Here is a 25,545-nt window from a genome sequence, read left to right as displayed (position 1 = left end):
CCCTCTCTTGCTCACTCACTCTCTCTCTCTCTTTCTCTCTCAATCCCTCTCTCTTGTCTATCCCACTAACATGAGTTTTTCATGATAAGTGTATTTCCATCGAAAAGGACCCATGAGCACCAACATGTGAAGTTCATAGAAGCATATCATATCGGGTGTCAAATTAAAGCTAAGAGTCAATGTTTTTGGAAAATGAAGGCGTAGATACATTTTTCAATCATTTCCCATCTTAAAAATTTGACGTAAGTAAAGGCTTTGATTTCTGGATAAATACTGTTGGTGGAATAAGTCTTAAAAGGTATCAGAAATACATCAAAACACAATAATGTTGACTTAAAGACCCCTGCCAACTATTATCAAAATGTATATTTTATTTTTGGAGAAATTGTTTATCTTCTGTAAGTTTAAAAAACATTGCCTTGTGCCTTGTAATTCCGTTACCAAAAACCGACAAATCTTTAAGATATTCTTTTGTTTCTCCCTCACGAGGAGGGAGGATAATGAAAGTTCACAGAAGTAACACATAGTGGTACACCTACCAATTAGTTAAAGTGATTTTACTGATATCAATTTTGTTTATGAATGATTAAAACTCGTAATTCCGTTACCAAATTGGTACCCAAAAAATCAGTAACGAAATTACTGCAAATTAATTGTCTACAATGGGAAATCCTAGTAGTCACATAGCACAGTTAGGTCACCTGCTACTGTCTTACATTCCACTGGCATACTGGTGTTATGTTAATCTCTGTTTTCTTTGTCTTTCTGTTGTCTAGTGGTCAAACCAAGAGTGTTACGGTTTGATTCTGGACAACCCCTCCCTCTCTCTGCCTGTCTCTCTCACTCTCCAGTGAATGTCACCTCTCCCAGCTCTTGTCATGCCTCTCTTTCCACTTACTGTAACCAGCATCCTCACCCACTGACTGACACTGGATGTCCATTGATGTTGAAAAGTATTGGCAATTAAACGTATGTTTCACAAGTTTGGATTAGGGCTGGGCGATATGGCCAAAATATCATATCATGTTTTTTTTCAAATTTTTGACGGTATTTGACAGTATTTGCTTTATGAGTAGTGCATGACCCTAGGGTCACACATATATTCTAAATTATTTCAATGGGTCTTTCTTCATTATGATTGTTTTATACTTTTCAATTCAACTTCAACCTCAAATTATTTCCTGCATTTCCATCAATTTCTGCATTTCCTGCACTCATTTGAGATAATTTCCACACTGCCACGATATGGGCAAAAATACTAGGCCTTATTTTTAACCAAATGTTGCAATTGCGATTTAGATCAAAACACTTGGGTGAACTTTTGGAATCATTGAAATAGAATGTTTATTCTAATTCTATAGTTAGAATATAAATAATAGTGGGCTCTTTGAAAACAGTGTTATTTGACATGACAACGAATGAAAATGCCATGGACGAGTTATTGTGACAGGTAGGAACCAAGTGATGTTCAGTGTTTCCTGGGGGACCCTATAATCTTTGGCTACATTAAATATATATACATGTAGGCAAAATGTTGATGCTTCGGCTATTCCTCTTTGATTTAGAAGATACGGTTGCACAAACAACATGCAGATTTAAGCATCCACCAGTATTTGTATCTGGCTGTATTAGATAGCGACATTTGCTCTGACTCAGTACTTTTATTAGCTAGTTAGTTAGCTAGTGATTAGCATTAGTGGCTAACAAGATTTAGCTTAACTTGAAAACTAGCTGTTTGCAGATGTAAGAAACACAAACTAATATTGTAATTATAGAACGCTTGTGGATTGATATTAAGATCAAAGTAGAAACAACATCGTTGTCATCAACATTGTTGCATGTGCTGCACTGACCATGCAGACTGAACGAACGTGTCTCGTGGTCAAGCAACAACAAATGCTCTTGTGGGACTAGGTCTGTGGAAAGCGGCATGGAGAGAGAGAGAGAGCGGTGAGGGATGCCTCAAGTAGCGGAGTAAACTATACAAATGGCGTCTCACATTTAACAAACCAAACATTCAAATACCGTTATAGAAGGTAAAGTTAAAAATCCTAACCGGTCAGTGCATCAATACCGGTATATAGTCAAGTACGGTATACCGCCCAGCCCTAGTTTGGACAGTACAATACAGAACAGTGAGTAGAGCACAGTATAGTACACTACAGCACAATACTGTAAAGTGAGTACACAGTACTAAAAAGTGAGTAGAGTTTGCAAACACGCTGGATGATTCGGAATCCATTGAAGAGCTTGAACGATTCATTGATGAGAGATACTTACAAGCTCAAAGAAACATGACCATGGTTAGGAGGATGCAAGCATTGGTAAGGACAACAAACCCAATCAATAAACCAAAGCCAAGTTGGCTAAGCGGTATCAACGATGGAACCAAACCATCCCCAAGCAAGAGGGCGCGTGGGGAGAGGTTTACATTGTTGAAATCCATCAATGAAAGGCTTGCCAAACTTGATATCTTGGATATACAACGAGAGGACATCAATGCATTATCTGCCAGTCTACAATTCAGCTAATGTCAGATTGATGATCTAAGGAAAGGGAACAAGGAGCTGAAAGGTACTGTAGACTATTCATGGCAAGGTGGAGGTGGTGCAAAGGGAGAACAAACAACTTAAAGAAACCTTGCTTGATGTACAGTCGATCAATCAGGGATACTGGAGAATGACAACAGCAGAAGCTGTGAGGACACTGCCCGAGACTTTATGTCAACTCAAATGAAACTGCCCACAGATGGGCTATTATTGCATGTTTTGACCATTTTAAGCAAAAGGAAATGGCGAAGAGCAGGGGCAGAGAACTCAGAAACACAGATTTTGGAATGAATGATCACTTCCCCACGGAGATCAATGAAAGGAGAAAAAAAACTGTATCCCATCATGAAAGAGAAGCATTACCTGAACCAGCGAGTCTCCATGGCGATGGATCAACGGGCAACTGTATCAGGACTCTAGAGTAACTTCCTGGCTATTTTTAATGTTCAAATCTGAGTTTTGTGTTGTAGTGTATCATAACTTAAACTATAATGAATACATGCGCTATTGATCTCCACTACAATGAATACATGCTCTATTGATCTTCACTATAATGAATACATGCTCTATTGATCTCCACTATAATGAATACATGCTCTATCGATCTCCACTATAATGAATACATGCTCTATTGATCTCACAATAATGAAAACATGCTCTATTGATCTTCACTATAATGAATACATGCTCTATTGATCTCCACTACATGAATACATGCTCTATTGATCTCTCACTATAATGAATACATGCTCTATTGATCTCCTCTATAATGAATACATGCTCTATTGATCTCCACTATAATGAATACATGCTCTATTGATCTCCACTACAATGAATACATGCTCTATCGATCTTCACTATAATGAATACATGCTCTATTGATCTCACTATAATGAATACATGCTCTATCGACCTCACTATAATGAATACATGCTCTATTGATCTCCACTATAATGAATACATGCTCTATTGATCTCCACTATAATGAATCATGCTCTATCGATCTCCACTATAATGAATACATGCTCTATCGATCTTCACTATAATGAATACATGCTCTATCGATCTCCACTATAATGAATACATGCTCTATTGATCTCCACTATAATGAATACATGCTCTATTGATCTCCACTATAATGAATACATGCTCTATCGATCTCCACTACAATGAAACATGCTCTATTGATCTTCACTATAATGAATACATGCTCTATTGATCTTCACTATAATGAATACAATGCTCTATTGATTTCACTATAAGAATACATGCTCTATTGATCTTCACTACAATGAATACATGGTCTATTGATCTCCACTATAATGAATACATGCTTCTATTGATCTTCACTATAATGAATAACATGCTCTATCGATCTCCACTACAATGAAACATGCTCTATTGATCTCCACTAATGAATAATGCTCTATTGGTCTTCACTATAATGATACATGCCTTCGATTTCACTATAATGAATACATGCTCTATTGATCTCCACTATAATGAATACCATGCTCTATTGATCTCCACTAATGAATAACATGCTCTATTGATCTTCACTATAATGAATACATGCTCTATTGATCTCCACTAATGAATACATGCTCTATTGATCTCCACTATAATGAATACATGCTCTATTGATCTTCACTATAAAATGAATACATGCTCTAGTGATCTCCATATACATTTACATTTAAGTCATTTAGCAGACGCTCTTATCCAGAGCGACTTACAAATTGGTGCATTCACCTTATGATATCCAGTGAACAACCACTTTACAATAGTGCATCTAACTCTTTTAAGGGGGGGAGGGGGTTAGAAGATTACTTTATTCCTATCCTAGGTATTCCTTAAAGAGGTGGGGTTCAGGTGTCTCCGGAAGGTGGTGATTGACTCCGCTGACCTGGCGTCGTGAGGGAGTTTGTTCCACCATTGGGTGCCAGAGCAGCGAACAGTTTGACTGGGCTGAGCGGGAACTGTACTTCCTCAGAGGTAGGGAGGCGAGCAGGCCAGAGGTGGATGAACGCAGTGCCCTTGTTTGGGTGTAGGGCCTGATCAGAGCCTGAAGGTACGGAGGTGCCGTTCCCCTCACAGCTCCGTAGGCAAGCACCATGGTCTTGTAGCGGATGCGAGCTTCAACTGGAAAGCCAGTGGAGAGAGCGGAGGAGCGGGGTGACGTGAGAGACTTGGGAAAGTTGAACACCAGACGGGCTGCGGCGTTCTGGATGAGTTGTAGGGGTTTAATGGCCACAGGCAGGGAGCCCAGCCAACAGCGAGTTGCAGTAAATCCAGACGGGAGGATGACAAGTGCCTGGATTAGGACCTGCGCCGCTTCCCTGCGTGAGGCAGGGTCGTACTCTGCGATGTTGTAGAGCATGAACCTACAGGAACGGGTCACCGCCTTGATGTTAGTTGAGAACGACAGGGTGTGTCCAGGATCACGCCAAGGTTCTAGCACTCTGGAGGAGGCCACATGGAGTTGTCAACCGTGATGGCGAGATCATGGAACGGGCAGTCTAATAATGAATACATGCTCTATTGATCTCCACTATAATGAATACATGCTCTATTGATCTTCACTATAATGAATACATGCTCTATTGATCTCCACTATAATGAATACATGCTCTATTGATCTCCACTATAATGAATACATGCTCTATGATCTCCACTATAATGAATACATGCTCTATTGATCTTCACTATAATGAATACATGCTCTATTGATTTCAACTTGACAAGGAAAGGGTTGCATATAGCTCAGGTTAATGTATGTAGCCTTCCTAACAAAATACATGAGGTTTTAACTTGGTCAACAGAAATAATACTCATATTTTAGCTTTGACCGAAACGCATTTAGATGCATCTGTAAATGATGGGCAAATTAATACTGAAGGATATAGTCTACTTAGAAGGGACAGGAATAGGAATGGTGGAATCGTATACCTTTTAAGAGGAGGGATGACCTTAATGTATGTCAAATAGAGGCACTATGGGCTCAAGTACATCTGTCTCACCAGGCAGCCATATTGGTAGGATGTGTGTATAGACCTCCTAGCTCTAAGGTGTCCTATCTGGGTTTGACCAGGCCACAGATAGTAACAGATATGTATTTATCTTGGGTGATTTTAATATAAATTGGAAGGATCATAATAATTCAAATAAAACTAAATTGAGGAGATACGCCGAAGGCTGTGGGTTGAAACAAATGATAATGACACTACTAGATCACAAACTAAGTTAGGTCACCGTTCGTACACGTGCATTGATCTGATCTTCTGTAATATACCATTGCAATGCTTAAACGCCAGATCATTGCCAGTGGGCTGGACAGACCATAATATTGTGACCATAACCATGAACACCAAGGTTCCAAAGAAACCCCCAAGGATTGTGGTCAAGAGAAATTTTTAAACATTTAATCATGAGCTATTACAAAATGATTTGGCTGCTGTACCCTGGGAGCTGATTTATCTAGAGGAGGATTTAAATCATGCTACAGAATGTTTTATTGATATGCTCACTGAGGTAATGGACCATCATGCACCAGTAAGAAAGAGTACAGTTGGGGCTCGTTCATCTCTATGAATTGACGATCAACTGCATGGGTGAGGCATTTTGTCAAAGAAATCTGGCAAAAGTCTTAGCAGTCAAATCTAAACCAGAAATTGATTGACAGAATTGTAGAACACTGTAATCATGCAGTTAAATTAAATCATAAGAAAACTTTTTTTTTTTTACAAAATGCTTTTATTGATTGTCAAGGGTTTACTTGGCACATCTATTTCATCATGCCCATCTAGTGTGAAGGTTGACAGGGGGGTACAATAACAAAACCAGCTGATATTGCCAATCATTTTGCTGATTTTTCTTTTTACAAAGAAAATGTATTTACTGAGCGATAATGTAAACACCCATTCTTCTAAACAAGCTATTGTCCAATAGATTGATGATCATATTATGAGCCAGAAAAACTGCTCTTTTAGTCTACAAATGGTGTCAGTAGAGGAGGTGTTAAACCTATTGAAGGCATTACCCAATGGTAAATCTACAGGTTATGATCTTATGGACAATGATTTTACTTCGCTGTGCTGCTTCCCAGATTGCAGCTCCACTGAGATACATATTTAATTGGTCACTGGAAAAGGGGACATTTCCAAATGTATGGAAGCATGCTAAACTGTGTCCAATCCAGAAAGACAGCAAAGAACCCATTACTCCTGCCAATAGTCAACCAATTAGTCTACTCCCTTCACTCAGTAAGATATTGGAGGGTATCGTGAGTAGACAAATATGGGAGTACATGGAAAAGAATAGTCTGATCGCAGCCAATCAGCATGCTTATCGCAAAAAAAACATTCTACTGCCACTGCATTGGTTGACATGACTGACCAGTGGCTCAATGCTATGGATAATGGTAGGTTTGTGGGTGTATTCTTTTTAGATTTTAGTGGAGCATTTGATTTCATGGATCATTTAAATCATTTTGAAAAAACGATTGCATTATGGGTTTAAGGAGGCAGCATTGAATTGGGTACAGTCATATCTAACTGAGAGGAAACAGTCAACCTATATCAATGGGTTGTTTTCTTCCCCTCGTGCTTTAGACTGTGGAATACTGCAGAGCAACTGCCTTGGGCCACTTCTTTATTTAATATATACAGTTGAAGTTGGAAGTTTACATACACCTTAGCCAAATACATTCAAACTCAGTTTTTCACAATTCCTAACATTTAATCCTAGTAAATATTCCCTGTCTTGGGTCAGTTAGGATCACCACTTTATTTTAAGAATGTGAAATGTCAGAATAATAGTAGAGAGAATGATTTATTACAGCTTTTATTTCTTTCATCACATTCCCAGTGGGTCAGAAGTTTACATACACTCAATTAGTATTTGGTAGCATTGCCTTTAAATTGTTTCACTTGGGTCAAACGTTTCGGGTAGCTTTCCACAAGCTTCCCACAATAAGTTGGGGACGAGTTTTAATGACTCCAACCTAAGTGTATGTAAACTTCCGACTTCAACTGTATATTTAAATGGTTCTAAAGTATTTTTTGAATGTATATATTGAAAGGTTTCTGGCTTTATTGCTCAGAATCTAAATGTTATTTTTCCTATTTCTCTTTTCTGTCTGGATAACACATTGGCATAACAAAGTTTGTACAGCTGAAGTGTGAAGTTTACATACACTTATGTTGGAGTCATTAAAACTCGTTTTTCAACCACTCCACAAATTTCTTGTTAACAGACTATAGTTTTGTCAAGTTCGGTTAGGACATCTACTTTGTGCATGACACAAGTAATTTTTCCAACAATTGTTTACAGACAGATTATTTCACTTATAATTCACTGTATCACATTTCCAGTGGGTCAGAAGTTTACATACACTAAGTTGACTGTGCCTTACAACAGCTTGGAAAATTCCAGAACATGTCATGGCTTTAGAACATATATGTCAGAGTCAAGGCCCGCGGGCCACATCCGGCCCGCGAGAAGGTTTTTTACGGCCCCTGGGATGATCTTGATTTATTATTAGAACCGGCCCGCAGACCGCAGCAAGCCGGCAGCCCGCAGATCTTTTACACGCACCAATACTACATTTCAAAGATGTTTCGAGCTTCGTGAGGAGATTTGTCTGTTCTTGGACAGCAAAGGGAAAGACACAACACAACTCCGAGACGAAATGTTTCTGTGTGAAATGGCTTTTCTGTGTGACATTACGAGTCATCTGAATGCAATGAACTTGCAGCTGCAGGGTCGGGATCATGTCATCTCTGATATGTACAGTACAGTGAAGGCATTTAAAACCAAACTGACTCTGTGGGAGACGCAGATGCGGAAAGAAAATTTGAGCCACTTTCCCAGCTGCCAGACCATGAAAGAGAAGCTCTCTACCAGTGCGTTCCCGAGCGCACAGTTGGTTCATAAAATAGGTATGCTTGCCGCTGACTTTCGACGCCGATTTGCTGACTTTGAAGCACAAAAAAGCAGGTTGGAACTGCTCGGGTAACCCATGCTGTTGACGTGAAAGCTCACCACCACAACCTCCAAATGGAGTTGATTGACCTCCAATGCAATGATGCACTGAGGGCAAAATATTCGGCAGTGGGTGCTGCGGAGTTCGCCCGTTTCCTCCCCGACACATGCCCCAGCTGCGCATCCAGGCTGCTCAAACGTTGTCTATGTTGGCAGCACATACCTGTGTGAACAACTGTTTTCTTTTGATGAACCTGAACAAAACATCACACAGAAGTCGACTTACTGCTGAAACCCTCCACTCAATTCTGAGGATTTCCTCAGCTCAGAGCCTTACCCCGAACATTGATGAACTTGTGGAAAAGATGGGACACCACCAAGTATCACCCTCAACCTCAAACAAGTGAACATTACTGTGCAATCACATATTTAGAGTTTTTACTCAGTTCAAGTTTAAAAGTTCAAGTTTAATATTTGTTTTCACGCATGTTACTTCTCCTTAAACAAGTGTTGTTTTTGATTAATAGATTTTTGCACTTTATTTTATTGTATTTTCAATCCAATTATATTTTAAAATATTTCAGTTGAGTGGGATGATAGAAAATTGCTATTATTGTTTTTTTTCTTTGAAGTAATTAGCCCACTTTTGCTAAAATAGAAAATATAGGCTACTGATGGTGCCTTGAATACCGGTTTCTTTCATTTAATGTTCATGTTATGGGGATTTTTATATAAGGAAATTTGTCTTTTGTGTCTGTTGAAAATTAAAGATACTGACAGAGCCATAAGAAAATATTGCTTTATTTATCTGATCATATTGGAATATATTTGTTAGTTTTCAGTAGGTTCAATTAGGTTCACTAGACTTAATGCGTCATTTAAAAATTTTTCAATGAACATTCGAACAGTCCGGCCCTCGGCTTGTAGCTACATTTTTATTTGGCCCTCCGTCCATTTGACTTTGACACCCCTGCCTTTAGAAGCTTCTGATAAGCTAATTGACATAATTCAGTCAATTGGAATGTATTTGGCTGAGTTGTATGTAAACTTCCGACTTCAACTGTGTGTGTATACATACATGCATACATACATACATACATACCACACAGCTCTCTCCTCACCTGGTCATGTTTGTGAACCAGAGCCTGACGGAGCAGAAAAGAGGTTACGTGTATGTAAACTTCCGACTTCAACTGTAATACATTGGAAGGTTGAGCAGGACTATGGTATGATAGGAATCAATCTCTCTTTTCAGATTGTTAGAGTATTTATCGGGTCAATATATTCGTGTATTATGTCTGTTTGTAAAGTGTGTTATATGTGAAAATGTGATCATATTATAAATTGTATTTTAATGTTAAGGACTCTTGGAAGATTAGTCCACATGAGGACAAAAGATCCTAATCAAATCGAATCAAATCACAGTAGAGTACAATACACTACAGTACAGTGAGTAGGCCACCGTAGAGAACAGTATAATACAATACAGTTGTACGGTTCAATACATTACAGTAAATACAAGTAGTGTAGAGTTCAGTATATTGTGTACTGAATTATTTACTTTACTGAACTCTACCGTACTGTTACTCTACTGCACTGTACTCTACTCTACCATAGTCTGCTCGGCTGTATTGTACTGCACTGTACTCTACTGTGCTATGCTGTATTGTACTGCACTGTACTCTACTGTGCTCTGCTGTATTGTACTGCACTGTACTCTACTTCGTGCTCTGCTGTATTGTACTGTACTGCTACTGTGCTCTGCTGTATTGTACTGCACTGTACTCTGCTGTGCTCTGCTGTAGTTGTACTGCACTGTACTCTGCTGATGCCGTCTTTGCTGATTGTACTGTACTCTACTGTGCTCTGCTGTATTGTACTGCACTGTACTCTACCGTGCTCTGCTGTATTGTACTGCACTGTACTCTACTGCTGGCTCTGCTTGTATTGTACTGCACCTGTACTTTACCGTGCTCTGCTGTATTGTACTGCACTGTACTCTACTGTGCTCTGCTGTATTGTACTGCACTGTACTCTACTGTGCTCTGCTGTATTGTACTGCACTGTACTCTACTGTGCTATACTGTATTGTACTGCACTGTACTCTACTGTGCTCTGCTGTGCTGTAATGTCCAAAGTTGTAAAACATGAGAAAGACATTCATTTCCATAATTATACATTTCTGTGTAGTACAATCAGGGACCCATGATGTAATTCTGTTGCCATAATTCCACTACCAGGTGTAAATCCACTTCACTTACTGTAGTTCAATGACCAAAATAGATGTTTTCAAACTCAAGATGCCATGTCATAGCTGAATAGCTGACCTCCCATTCTTTCTGCAGACATCTGTGAATCTTAATTCAGAGCAGATATTTAACAGTTTGGGGGAAATATGGTCGCATAAAAACCTGAGGGAGATTTTACCATATTTCTCTTACACAGTTTGCGTCTTGTAGTGGCAGAATTTGGGGTGAGCTGTTTTCACTTCTCAAGGGATATGTTCTGTGTTGGACTGTGATGTTATTGTAATGCTCGTTGTTGGAAGGATTGGACCAAGGTGCAGCGTGGAAGGCGTTCATCATGTTTATTAATGTGAACCAACAACAAAACAATAAAGAGTAACAAAAGGAACGTGCAGCTTTGTAGTGCAAAAAGGCTACAATACAAAAACAAGATCCCGCAACAAACAGGTGGGAAAAGGCTGCCTAAGTATGATCCCCAATCAGAGACAACGATAGACAGCTGCCTCTGATTGGGAACCATACCAGGCCAACCTAGAAATGAAAAACTAGAATGCCCACCCTAGTCACACCCTGACCTAACCAACTAGAGAAATAAAAGGATTTCTAAGGTCAGGGTTGTGACAGTTATGCCTTTCATAGACTCCTGGTATGTCTGCACCCTAACACAAGGCCATTTTGTTCCTGAACTGTTGCTTGTATAAAATAACAATGTGATTGTATTATCACCTCCCACTATATAAGGGACATGTTACCATTTACTCTTGGAGTTCTTCCTTGTGAAGCCAGAGATAATGTAGGTCTCCCTCGCAGCTGCCTGATTAAAGAGTGTTCTACTATACACTTAAATAATCTTTGTATCACGTTTTTATGTTGTTAAAAGTAGTCCTTGTTTGGCGTACATTTTATTTTTTTTTAAAACTGAGTCAAAGTGTAAATCTGTAACCGTGGAATTGCCCATACACGTTTCTCTCACATTGCTCTGTTTGACTACCAGTTGTGTCCAGTCCAGCCTAGTCAAGCCCAGCCTTGGAACATTTGAGGGGTGCCAGATGGGAAATACAGTTACAGTTTCAGAACAACAGCTACTCTGTGTCTATCCGTCTCAGCTGCATGCATCTCATCCACCCTCTCTTTCACAGTCCACGACATAGGGGAAAGGATCTTAACGGAAGGACGATTCTGCCATTCTTATCAGAATTCCCAAGTAACTAAATAGAGGTGACTGCACCATTGTCAGTAATGTATCTTTCTCTGTGTTCCACAGGGGCTGGAGGGGGCAGGGACAGGGGCCATGGCAGAGGCAGAGGAGGCCCTGGGACAGGAGGACTGGAAGGAGAAGTGTTTCGTCCTGGAAGCCCTGCTCATGAAGTTCCGGGTGCAGATCATCAAGATCCGAGAGCTAACGGCAGACAAGGTTGGTCCTAAGTAACAAGTTGTATCAAATTCTAACAAATCTAACCTGTACGTTGTTAAATGATCCCAAGTAGCCTTACATCCCAGGCTCTCCTATAGGAAGCAAACTAAAGCAATCGCACCAGCAGTAAAGAAAGAAGAAGACCGTAACACTCTCAAACCCCCCCCCCCCAAAACAGTCACAGAAATATCATCCATTACCATTCCAAGCAGCCAGTCCTTCATCCTTTCTCATTAGCACTCTTAACTAGCCGTTTCACCGCTTATCTCATGCTGACTGAGCAAAATATTCCATCTCAACCACTTCCCCTCATTTGGAGCTGTTATTAACTGCTACTGTTACAGAACAAGGAAGTGGTGTTATCCACGGGTTTCCTCCCACGTTGGAGAGGCACATCCTCTTGCCCGAGGATCTCTGTTTGGAGCCTGTCTCTAAATGAACTGCCATCTCTATTACAGTCAGTCAGACTTTGAAGCATCTGTTGAGTATCTGCTGTGGGGAAAGGGGAGAGCTGTTCTTTCCTAGGCTCTCTCTCTCTCGTACACAAACACGCTCTCTCCATCTCTCTCTCTTTGTGTTGAAGTGCAGAATCTCCTTAAACACCAATCCATGTATGGTGTGGAATAGTGTTTTACTATCTAGGTTATGGAGTGGTGGGGTGTGGTTTATGTGTGCTTGTGTGTGTGCAGTAATGTAGAACTGCGAGAAAGGTAGAGGGAGAGAGAGCAAGAATGAGGTAGGATGACGAAGACTTGGTTATGTGGCAGGCGGCAAGTGTGTGTGTGTGTGTGTGTGTGTGTCATTCCAGGAAGCCATGACACCCACCATCTCAGAATGTTCTGAAATTGTTTCTATAGTTAGAAACAGATAAGATTAGCATTCCTGAGAGATTATTTTGTTGAAATATAATTTCATATGTGAGAAATTAAGCCAATTGGTTGGAGCCAAATTGGCCATTTTTAATCCATAGGATTCATATAATGTTCAATAAATATTGTACTAACATCTGATTTGGACCAAACTTTTTCTTACAATGAGTAAGACATGAGGAATTCAAAGAAGTTGTGAAAAGCCCCCCCCGGGCCTCCCCCCCACGCCAATCCCAAACCAAGAACAACAAGACAGTATCAGTTCTCTATGTCTGACTAGTAGTATGGCGCTGTGGCTCGGGAATATTGTTTGTTCGTCTTATGTAATGTAGTGATTTTGGTGATGTTTTTTTCCCCACCTGTTCAGAGAAATTTGCCATTGAAGTTGTTAGATTTATGTCCCATTCTACATGCTGATATTACCAGGTTCTGACCACTAGATGGTGATGTTCCTGCTATTATGTGGTGATTTTCTTTTAAGAACCCCCCCCTCAACATTAAAGGGATAGTGTGCCCTAATTGGTTTCCTTCAAATGCTAACTTTTTAGCCTTTATCTAATCTAATTGTATTTGTCACATGCTTCATAAACAACAGACGGTAACAGTGAAATGCTTACTTACTGGTCCTTTTCCAAAAATGCAGAGTTAAAGATATATATACATTACCGTTCAAAAGCTTGGGGTCACTTAGAAATGTCCTTGTTTTTGAAAGAAAAGCACATTTTTTGTCCATTAAAATAACATAAAATTGATCCGAAATACAGTGTAAACATTGTTAATGTTGTAAATGACTATTGTAGCTGGAAACAGAAGATTTAAAAATAAAAAAATGGAATATCTACATAGGCATACAGAGGCCCATTATCAGCAACCATCACTCCTGTGTTCCAATGCAATGGCACGTTGTGTTAGCTAATCCAAGTTTAGCATTTTAAAAGGCTAATTGATCATTAGAAAACCCCTTTGCAATTATGTTAGCACAGCTGAAAACTGTTGTTCTGATTAAAGAAGCAATAAAACTGTCCTTCTTTAGACTAGTTGAGTATCTGGAGCATCAGCATTTGTGGGTTCGATTACAGGCTCAAAATGGCCAGAAACAAATAACTTTCTTCTGAAACTCGTCAGTCTATTCTTGTTCTGAGAAATGAAGGCTATTTCATGTAACAAATTGCCAAGAAACTGAAGATCTCGTACAACGCTGTGTGCTACTCCCTTCACAGAACAGCGCGAACTGTCTCTAACCAGAATAAAAAGACGAGTTGGAGGCCCCGGTGCACAACTGAGCAAGAGGACAAGCACATTAGAGTGTCTAGTTTGAGAAACAGACGCCTCACATGTCCTCAACTGGCAGCTTCATTAAGTAGTATCCGCAAAACACCAGTCTCAACGTCAACAGTGAAGAGGCGACTCTGGGATGCTGGCCTTTTAGGCAGAGTTGCAAAGAAAAAGCCGTATCTCTGTCCAGGTTCTGTGTTCCTTTGCCCATCTTAATCTTTTCTTTTTATTGGCCAGTCTGAGATATGGCTTTTTCTTTGCAGCTCTGCCTAGAAGGACATAAACCTATCAACTTCAATGAGTAATTTCTCTGAAAACAGCAGGGGAAAAAACATGACCAAATTCACTGAGAATACTTTACAGAGGATAAGGAAACAATACTCTGAGCTGCATCTCCATACTACTTGTCAGACAGAGAACTGATACTGTATACTTGTTGTTGGTGGGGGATATGCGTGGGGGGGTCTGTGTTTTTTGTTGTTGACCATTCCTTTGGATTCCTCATGTCTAACTCATTGTTAGAAAAATGTTAGGAACATTAGGAACACCTGAATCCAGGTGAAAGCTATGATCCCTTATTGATGTTACTTATTGATGTTGATGTTGAATCCACTTCAATCAGTGTAGAGCAGGGTTGCCCAAACCTCTGCCTGGAGATCTGTCTTGTGGGTTTTCAGTCAACCCTCTTCCTGGGGATCTACTGTCCTGTGGGTTTTCAGTCAACCCTCTTCCTGGGGATCTACTGTCCTGTGGGTTTTCAGTCCAACCCTCTTCTTGGAGATCTACTGTCCTGTGTGGTTTCAGTACAACCCTCTTCTTGGAGATCTACTGTCCTGTGGGGTTTCAGTCCAACCCTCTTCCTGGAGATCTACTGTCCTGTGTGGTTTCAGTCCAACCCTCTTCCTGGAGATCTACTGTCCTGTGGGGTTTCAGTCCAACCCTCTTCCTGGAGATCTACTGTCCTGTGGGTTTCCATTCCAACCCTCTTCCTGGAGATCTACTGTCCTGTGGGGTTTCATTCCAACCCTCTTCCTGGAGATCTACTGTCCTGTGGGGTTTCATTCCAACCCTCTTCCTGGAGATCTACTGTCCTGTAGGTTTTCAGTCAATTGAGACATGGGTTGTGTATGTGTGCCATTCAGAGGGTAATTTTTACAGCCTTATTCTACAATTTATTAAATACTTTTTCCCCCTTATCAATCTACACACAATACCCCATAATGACAAAGCAAATACAGGTTTTTATTTTTTGGGGCATATTTATAAAAAATTGAAAACTGATATCACACTTTGTTGAAGCACCTTTAGCAACGATTACAGCCTCAAGTCTTCTTGGGTATGACACTACAAGCTTGGCACACCTGTATTTGGGGCGTTTCTCCCATTCTTCTCTGCAGATCCTCTCAAGCTCTGTCAGGTTGGATGGGGAGCGTCCCTGCACAGCTATTTTCAGGTCTCTCCAGATATGTTAGACCGGGTTCAAGTCCGGGTTCTGGTTGGGCCACTCAAGGACATTGAGACTTGTCCCAAAGCCACTCCTGCACGGTCTTGGCTGTGTGCTTAGGGTTGTTGTCCTGTTGGAAGGTGAACCTTCGCCCCAGTCTGAGGTCCTGAGCACTATGGAGCCGGTTTTCATCAAGGGTCTCTCTGTACTTTGCTCCGTTCATCTTTCCCTCGATCCTGACTGGTCTCCCAGTCCCTGCCGCTGAAAAACATCCCTGCAGCATGATGCTGTCATCACCATGCTTCACCGTAGGGATGGTGCCAGGTTTCCTCCTGACGCTTGAAATTCAGGCCTCAGTTTGTCCGGGCGGCCAGCTCTAGGAAGAGTCTTGGTGGTTCCAAACCTCTTCCATTTAAGAATGATGGAGGCCACTGTGCTCTTGGGGACCTTTAATGCTGCAGAAATGTTTTGGTACCCTTCCCCAGATCTGTGCCTCGACACAATCCTGTCTCGGATCCCTAAGGACAATTCCTTCGACCTAATGGCTTGGTTTTTGCTCTGACACTCAACTGTGGGACCTTATATAGACAGATGTGTGCTTTTCCAAATCATGTCCAATCAATTGAATTTATCATAGGTGGACTCCAATCAGGTTGGAGAAACATCTCAAGGATGACAAATGGATGGAAACAGGATGCACCTGAGCTCAATTTCGAGTCTCATAGCAAAGGGTCTAAATACTAGGAATCTGTTTTTCTTATTTGAAAAAAATTCTAAAACTTGTTTTCGCTTTGTCATTATGGGGTATTGTGTGTAGATTGATGAGGAAAACATTTAATTTAATCAATTTTAGAATAAGGCTGTAACGTAGCAAAATGTGGGAAAAGGGAAGGGATCTGAATACTTTCCGAATGCACTGTAAGTGCCTTTCGAACGAGGAATGGTAGTAGGTGCCAGGCCCACTGGTTTGAGTGTGGGTTTTTCATGCTCAACAGTTTCCCGAGTGTATCAAGAATGGTCCAACACCCAAAGGACATCCAGCCAACTTGACACAACTGTGGGAAGCGTTGGAGTCAACATGGGCCAGCATCTCGGTGGAACGCTTTTGACACCTTGTAGAGTCCACGACTGGCGAATTTCAACGAATATTTCAACAAAATAATGTTGAAGGAATGCTAGCTAATCTTATCTGTTTCTAAGAACAGAAACTATTTCAGAACAATCTGAGATGGTTGGTGTCAATTCTCTTTCTTGTGCTTTTGAGGTGGAACGACCCAAAAAGAGAGAGAGATATAGAGTGAGCGAAAGAGAGAGAGGGCCCAAGCCATGGTCTGGTCTGGCCTGCATGGTGGGGTGGGCCTGCTTGGCCCCTGTAGTTTGCTGGCCTAGTTCTGAGGCCTGAGGTCTCCAGGGAGGCCTGATTAGAGGTTAATGTAAACAGCAGCCTGACCACAGGGCTCCATCACGCAATGCATTCTTGGATGCCACTGACTTGAATTACAGTTACCGCTCAGTTGTTGAGCCAAACAATCTTTGGGAAAATGCTTGTGCTTTTGTTTAGGCCTATGGTATATTGAAGTTGATCGGGGGCATTTTGAAGAATTTAACTATTTGAAAGAAGGATACCTTTCCCATATTTCATCATTAACCATGTAATAAACAGTGGCTTGCGAAAGTATTCACCCCCCTTGGCATTTTTCCTATTTTGTTGCCTTACAACCTGGAATTAAAATTAAGGGGGGTTTGGATCATTTGATTTACACAACATGCCTACCACTTTGAAGATGCAACATTTTTTTAAATGAAACAAACAAGAAGAAGAAAAATAAAGAAAATGTGAATGTTCATAACTATTCACTCCCCCAAAGTCAATACTTTGTAGAGCCACCTTTTGCAGCAATTACAGCTGCAAGTCTCTTGGGGTATGTCTCTATAAGCTTGGCACATCTAGCCACTGGGATTTTTGCCCATTCTTCAAGGCAAAACTGCTCCAGTTCCTTCAAGTTGGATGCGTCCTGGTGATGTACAGCAATTTTAAGTGATACCACAGATTCTCAATTGGATTGAGGTCTGGGCTTTGACCATTCCTAGGCCATTCCAAGACATTTAAATGTTTCCCCTTAAACCACTTGAGTGTTGCTTTAGCAGTATACTTAGGGTCATAGTCCTGCTGGAAGGTGAACCTCCGTCCCAGTCTCAAATCTCTGGAAGACTGAAACAGGTTTCCCTCAAGAATTTCCCTGTATTTAGCGCCATCGATCATTCCTTCAATTCTGACCAGTTTCCCAATCCCTGCCGATGAAAAACATCCCCACAGCATGATGCTGCCACCACCATGCTTCACTTTGGGCATGGTTTTCTCGGGGTGATGAGAGGTGTTGGGTTTGTGCCAGACATAGTGTTTTCCTTGATTGCCAAAAGCTAAATTTTAGTCTCATCTGACCAGAGTACCTTCTTCCATATGTTTGGGGAGTCTCCCACATGCCTTTTGGCGAACACCAAACGTGTTTGCTTATTTTTTTCTTTAAGCAATGTCTTTTTTTGTGGAAACTCTTCCGTAAAGCCCTGCTCTGTGGAGTGTACGGCTTAAAGTGGTCTTATGGACAGATACTCCAATCTCTGCTGTAGATCTTTGCAGCGCCTTCAGGGTTATCTTTGGTCTCTTTGTTGCCTCTCTGATTAATGCCCTCCTTGCCTGGTCCATGAGTTTTGGTGGGCGACCGTCTCTTGGCAGGTTTGTTGTGGTGCCATATTCTTTCGATTAAAAAAAAATGGTTTTAATGGTGCTCCGTGGGATTTTCAAAGTTTCTGATACTTTTTTATAACCCAACCCTGATCTGTACTTCTCCACAACTTTGTCCCTGACCTATATGGAGAGCTCCTTGGTCTTCATGGTGCCGCTTGCTTGGTGGTGCCCCTTGCTTAGTGGTGTTGCAGACTCTGGGGCCTTTCAGAACAGGTGTATATATACTGAGATCATGTGACAGATCATATGACACTGAGATTGCACACAGGTGGACTTCATTTAACTAATTATGTGACTTCTGAAGGTAATTGGTTGCACCAGATCTTATTTAGGGTCTTCATAGCACCACTTTTCCGTTATTTTATGGAAAAGAAAATATATTTATCATTTCACTTCACCAATTTGGACTATTTTGTGTATGTCCATTACATGAAATCCAAATAAAAATCCATTTAAATTACAGGTTGTTAATGCAACAAAATAGAAAAAACGCCAAGGGGGAGGAATACTTTTGCAAGGCACTGTATATGTAATGTAGGCCTCATAACAGTGTAACTCCCCTTCTAAATTGTAAATAAGAATTTGTTTTTAACTGACTTGCCTAGTTAAATAAAGGTTAAATAAAAATCTCAAATGAAAACACCAGAAACGTACGCCAGGGTTCAGGGGTAGGGTTGAATATCGGATAACGGGTTAACGAGATATACCAATATTTCCCGCCCAAACCCACTCCCTTTTCCCGGGATAAATAATTGCGAGAAACTGGTAAATTACAATAAATTATTTATATGAACAGCATGATGTGAAATGGAACTGTTAAATTATATAAGATGTCTAAATATGGCTCCTCTACGGCCATCTCTCTGCATGATCAATCATCAACTCTCAGGGTGGGAACAGACAGCGCATCTCAGGAGGAGCGCGGTTCACAATGCATGTTTCATCTCATCATGGTCACTTTTTTTTCTTGTGACAGGTAGGCCTATATTTGCTGCAGCATAGCCTATGATACCGTAATATAATGACTGAATGCGCGTCTAATTTACACATCAACATCTGGTTTTCGGGAGCCACCTTTATTTTTTTATTGTACATTTTATTTATTTCACTCGAATATAGTTGCTTTAAATCTGTGCATACAGTATTTGGTATTTTATTAGGGGGTCCACACAAAACATGAAACATTACATAATACAGAACATTAATAGCCAAGAACAGCTCAAGGACAGAACTATGTAGATTTACGGGAGCACGCTCTCGCAGTCTTTCTCTCTCCAACAATTCCATTCAAATTGCATCCAAAATAGATCATCCTTTTCATATAGATGTCCTAGCCTACCTCTTTCAGGTAATTAATTCAATGCGGTATTAGCCATATATCTAATGAATAATGGGCTATGCATAGGTGAATAGCCTCTGTCTCTTGTGCAGTACACCGCTGGACTTAAAAAATGCTCCTTAGCTCTTAGTCCCACGAAAAGCTAGACGAGAATAGCTTGCTGGAATTTGTTCGTGTACATTTCTTATAGCCTACTAAAAGGCTATTAGAAAAAGGATGCAAGCTCTTGTTTTCAGCGGCTAATGGAACTCATAGGGAGAAGAGCGAATGCGTGATGGCTGTGTCCGTGATTTATTTAGACCCGTCACCCAGAACCATTCAATCTTCGTGAAGAGAAGTGAAAGCCGCCTGCATCTTGTTCTAGTCATTAATTATTCAAGCATGTCATTACAACGAGGAAGATGAGGACCACGAAACGTATTTCATTTAACTGTTTAAAGCGAGGAAGGAATGAAGCAACAATAGAGAGAGAAGGAAGTAGTCTAATACGCATTTACCACAATAGGGGAAATATTATGAAAGGTGCCCTAGATATGCGCCAGCCTACTAATTATACAAATGGGCCCTGTTATATTTCCAAATGAAATCAAATTTTCTAGCCTATAATTGTATCTTTGTAGGCTGCATGTCCTGCACCATCTTTGCATGTTCTCTCCCAGCTTGATGGTTTGGACAAGGTAGTAATTTCAGTCATATAATACAGTATAATACAGTACAGCAATACAGTCCACCTTAATAAAGATTAGCCTACTGGAGCTTGTGTCATTTATTTACCCAAGAGAGCATAGCTACATCTATGGGCTTCTATGTTTTTCTGTTGTAACTTGTGTGTGAAGTGTGGTAGCCTATATATTATAGGCAATGTAGGCCTATTGGATAATGGCACAATCATTTGGGCTTTTTTGGGCTTGGGCTCATAAAATGTCTTTAATGTAGGGCTAATAAAAAGTATTTAATGTATGGCTCGTCAGGATCAGGTAGCATCAGGCTTGAATTTTCAAGCCGATAAAAGCTCAAATCAAAACCCAGATATATGTATATGCTTTAGAATGACACTTCTGGTGTTGGCGGGAAATACCGGGTTACCCGGGGGGAGAAGTGATTTATTCTTGGGATGGAACATTTGTAAATTATCAGGGAAATATTCAATCAGCCCTAGTCAGGGCTGACGGGTCACTCTCACTCGTAGAGTCTGACCTCATTATCCTCCTTCCCTCCCTCTGTGGTCCGGCCCTGAGTGGAGTCAGCCTGGTTTTCCTCCTGTGACCTTTGACCCCAGTCCTACTGGATTTCCTACTGCGGCGAGATGAGCTCATCAAGTGAAAATGCCCATGCAGTCATCCCAGTGTGTTTTTGTTCCTCTGTACTGGGCTCGCGGTGCGTCAGCGCCTGTTGTTTTAAACCATGCATCAGTGTGTGGGGGGGTGCACGTATACCTCCAAGAATCTCATTCATCTCCCACTTTCTCATCTGTTTGGTGAATTGCAGGCACCTAAATGGTGTGTGTGTGTGTGTGTGTGTGTGTGTGTGTGTGTGTATGTGTGGTGTGGTGTGTGTGTGTGTGTGTTGTTGTGTGTGTGTGTGTGTGTGTGTGTGTGTGTGTGTGTGTGTGTGTGTGTGTGTGTGTGTGTGTGTGGATTTCCATTTTTATATTTAGCAGACACTCTTATCCAGAGCGACTTACAGGAACAATGAGGGATAAGTGCCTTGCTCAAGGGCACATCGGCAGATTTTTCACCTTGTCAGCTCGGAGACTCTGTCCTGCGACCTTTCGGTTACTGTCTCTAACCGCTAGGCAACCTGCCGCCAGTTTGTGTGGGGGTGTGCGAGCTAGTTTGCTGAGTGGGCAGTGGGTGGGTGCAGTATTAATGTGGCCCAGGTTGAAGGTGTGTTTGTTTTTGTGGTACAGTGCTCTACAGTTGTGTTAGCGAGACGTGAGTAGAGTGGAGCTTTTCTCTCGTTAATCGAGGACTTGAGATCCGGAGTGGTGTGCTGGCAAGGTGGAACGAGATGACGCATCACGATAAAGAAAGACCACCAAACATACTGATGTCATCACCGATACCAGAAAGCTCTGTGTATCTCACTAAGGGAATAGAGAGAAGGTACAAATTAGTAGGAAAACCTGGGACGTTGGTCAAGTAGGAGAGAGTTAAGGTAAAGAAAGAGGGAACGGAGAGACTGAGTAGAAATAAACGCTCTTGTAATCATTTGGCGGCCCAGGGGAGGAAATTCCTGGGTTTGTAAACAGAGAGCGTGTTGCACAGGAAGTGACCGAGGCAGAGAGAGAGAGACAGTCTACACTTCTCCATGTTTGGAACGATGGAGGGATGTGGGTCACAACTAGTTCTTCTCTCTCTCGCGCTCGCGCTCTCGCTCTGCAGTCTTTTTTTTCTCTCCCTCCTTCACCCTCCCACACTTACATTTTCTTCTCACTCTATTTTGACTTAACTTTCCCTCACTCTCTCCCTTTCTTCTCTCACTCTCTGTAATGCTCTCCTTTCGCCCACACCTTGCCTGTGGTATTTTGGGGAGGTAGTGGAGGGCTAGGTGGGGCGTTGGTTCTGGCCCCTGAACTAGCCAGCTGGAACAGTGGTCCACACAGCTCATACTGCAGACAAAGAGACCATGTGTGTTTTATTTTCCCATGATGCTGCTTTACACCCTCTCTCCCTACCCCTTCAGTCTCCCTACCCCTTCAGTCTCCCTACCCCCTTCAGTCTCCCTACCCCCCTTTCAGTTTCTCCACGCCTCTCAAGTCTCCCTATCGACCTCTTCAGTTCCCTAACCCTCTTCAGCTCTCTCGTTCCGTACTCCCTTTTCTCCGTCTTCCCTACGCCCTCAGTCTCCCTACCCCCTTCAGTCTCCACCCCGTCTCCCTACCCCTTCAGTCTCCTACCCCTTGTCTCCTACCCCTCAGTCTCTACCTTGTCTCCCTAACCCCTTCAGTCACTCCCTACCCTTCATACTCTTAACCCCCTTCAGTCTCCCTACCTCTCAGTTCCGTCCATACCCCCTTCATCTAACCTACCTACCCGTCAGTCCTCCCTAACCCCCTTTCAGTTCTCCCTACCGCCTTCAGTCTCCCTACCTCCTTCAGTCCTCCCTACCCCTTCAGTCTCTCCTACCCCCTTCAGTCTCTCTCTCCCTACCCCCTTCAGTCCTCTCTCTCCCTATCCCCTTAGCCTCCTATACCGTTCAGTCTCCTACCCTTCAGTCTCCCTTACCCCCTTCAGTCTCCTCCCCCTACCCCCTTCCTCCCTCTCCATACCTTCCGTCTCCCTAACCCCCTTCAGTCTCCCTACCCCTTCAGTCTCCCTACCGCCTTCATTCCACCTACCCGTTCAGTCTCCCTACCCCCTTCAGTTCCTCCCCTCTCTCCCTACCCCTTCAGTCTCTCTCTCTCCCTACCGCCCCTTCCGTCTCCCTCCCCTTCAGTCTCCCTACCCCCTTCAGTCTCCCTACCCTTCATCTCTCTTCATCTCCTACCCCTCTCAGTCTCCCTACCCCCTCAGTCTCTCTCTCCTACCCTTCCGTCCCCTACCCCTTCAGTCTCCCTACTCCCTTCCAGTCTCCCTACCCCTTCAGTCTCTCTCTCCTACCCCTTCAGTCCCTCTCTCTCTTCCCTACCCCTGTCAGTCTCTCTTCTCTCCTACCCCCCGTCAGTCTCTCTCTCTCCCTACCCCAAAAGTGCAGTCTAGAGCATCGGTGGTGAATACTTCCTCAGGGACCCCCTTCCTATAAGCAATCCTCACAGGTCTGACTCTCTACAGTTGTTCTCCTGCATCTTCGGACTCCTACCTTCAGTCTCCCTACCCCCTTCAAGTTCGCCTACCGCCTTCAGTCTCCCTATCCCTTCAGATCTCTCTCTCTCCCTACCCTTCAGTCTCTCCTCTCCTACCCCCTTCAGTCCTCCCTACCCCTTCAGTCTCCTACCCCTTCAGTCCTCTTTCTCATCCCTACCCCCTTCAGTCCTCTTTCTCTCTCTCTGTCTATCTCTTCGCTTCTCTCTCTCTCTCTATCCGCTTCTCTCTCCTCTCCGCTTCTCTCTCTCTCCGGTTCTCTCTCTCTTCCGCTTCTCTCTCTCTCTCTCCGCTTCTCTCGTCCCTCTCTCTCTCTCCCTCGCGTCTTCTCTCTCCTCTCTGCTTCTCTCTCCACTCTCTCATCCGCTCTCTCCTCTTCCAGACTCTATTTTCCTTTCATACTCTCAACTCTGTCTCCTACTAACTCAGGTCAAGATTCCAAATATCGAAATCTGTCCCTGACATATTTTGGCAAAGGTAATTACTGATCAACAACTATGCTTTTCCTGCCAAGATACGATCTGTTACAACTAAACACACGTAATCGAAAAACAGTGGTGCACACTACTACTTATAAACATCATTTAACTTATTGAAAATAATTAGTCTCTCTCAATCAACTTTGTGTAAACTGGCACGCCATCACTGTCCCGAGTTCTAATGCACTTCACAAAGGTTAGTGATACCTCGAAAACAGAAATGCCAGTTCGAGCATCTCAAAGAAGCCATTGTTCTTTCACATATGAATACACAAGAAAGGACGTTACATCTCAAAAAAAAAAAATTTTGTTATTTGGATGAACCGCCAACTGCTGGTTACAGTATTATGGGTCACATTAGGGTTGTGTGAGTATGAAGCCATGCAGGTCAATTACATCAAAAAGCACTGGAGTCGTTCGGCTCTAAGTAGGCGTGCTGCCACCAGTAAAGAGTAAATGTCCTTCCTGTTCATAAGAGTAGAACCACTGAGCAATAGAGTCGACAAAGAGAACTGTATCTGGGAGGATGAACTTGGTGTATTGTAAAGAGCAATTGCTTAAGTGGGTTGAACGCACTAAACCAGGTTTTAACGCATGACCTGGACGTTTCACAAGGCCTTCCTACTTTTAAATGGTCAGATCCACACATAACATACATCGAAGCCACATGGTTAAAAGACAGAACACATTTGGGGTGGTAAGAAATTGTCTTCGCCTCTGTTTTTTATAGCGTTCCCCTCGCCTCCCCCTCCACTCCCCCCCCCTATCCCCCACTTCTCCCCTGCTTTCACTCCCCCCAGATGATTTTCCACATTTATGTGGGTGGTGTCTCCTGTGGGTGTTGGGGTTAATATGTCACGTGGACCAATCTCCTCTCTGACAAGGGCATGTCAATCACACTCAAGGCTGTGAAGTAAGTCGGAGTGGACCACCATAGTTTACCTTACCGTGGCCAGACGTTGGTAACTTACAGTAGGATGCAAATAGCATCTGCAAACTCAAGTGGCAAAAGAGTAGTCTGTTATTGTAAAACATACACACACGCACATATAAACACACAAACAAACATGCACACGCACTAACACAAACACTCAGAGAGAAAAGCCAGTCGTATCTCTTTAGTAAGACGGTGCTGCCTCTCCACACCTCCTGCAGTGTCACACAGACATATCTCCCAATTTCAGAGCAGGCCAGCCGCCACCAATCTCAAGATGGGATTCCGCCTACGTTCTAACCTTGAGATATTTGCTCGGTTCTCCACCGGTTCCTCCTCACGACAGATGTGTGTGCTGTGTGTGTGTGTGTGTGTGTGTGTGTGTGTGTGTGTGTGTGTGTGTGTGTGTGTGTGTGTGGTGCGCGTCTATGCATGTGTGCGCGTCTATGCATGTGTGTGTGTGCT

The 25,545-nt window shown here is 42.3% G+C and overlaps 1 protein-coding gene across 2 annotated transcripts in view; it reads left to right on the top strand.

Annotated features, from left to right (window-relative positions):
* plekhh2 (pleckstrin homology domain containing, family H (with MyTH4 domain) member 2) overlaps positions 1-25,545 on the top strand; it is a 76,198-nt gene that overhangs the window by 5,350 nt on the left and 45,303 nt on the right. For both annotated transcript variants that reach the window (XM_023970301.2, XM_023970300.2), the window contains exon 2: positions 12,042-12,191. In XM_023970301.2, the coding sequence (XP_023826069.1) occupies positions 12,069-12,191 (123 nt within the window). In that variant the 5' untranslated portion in view covers positions 12,042-12,068. The remainder of the gene's footprint in view (positions 1-12,041; positions 12,192-25,545) is intronic.

The sequence above is a fragment of the Salvelinus sp. IW2-2015 genome, linkage group LG25, assembly GCF_002910315.2.
Source record: "Salvelinus sp. IW2-2015 linkage group LG25, ASM291031v2, whole genome shotgun sequence".
NCBI lineage: Eukaryota > Metazoa > Chordata > Actinopteri > Salmoniformes > Salmonidae > Salvelinus > Salvelinus sp. IW2-2015.
This window is presented reverse-complemented; position numbering and strand designations above follow the sequence as displayed.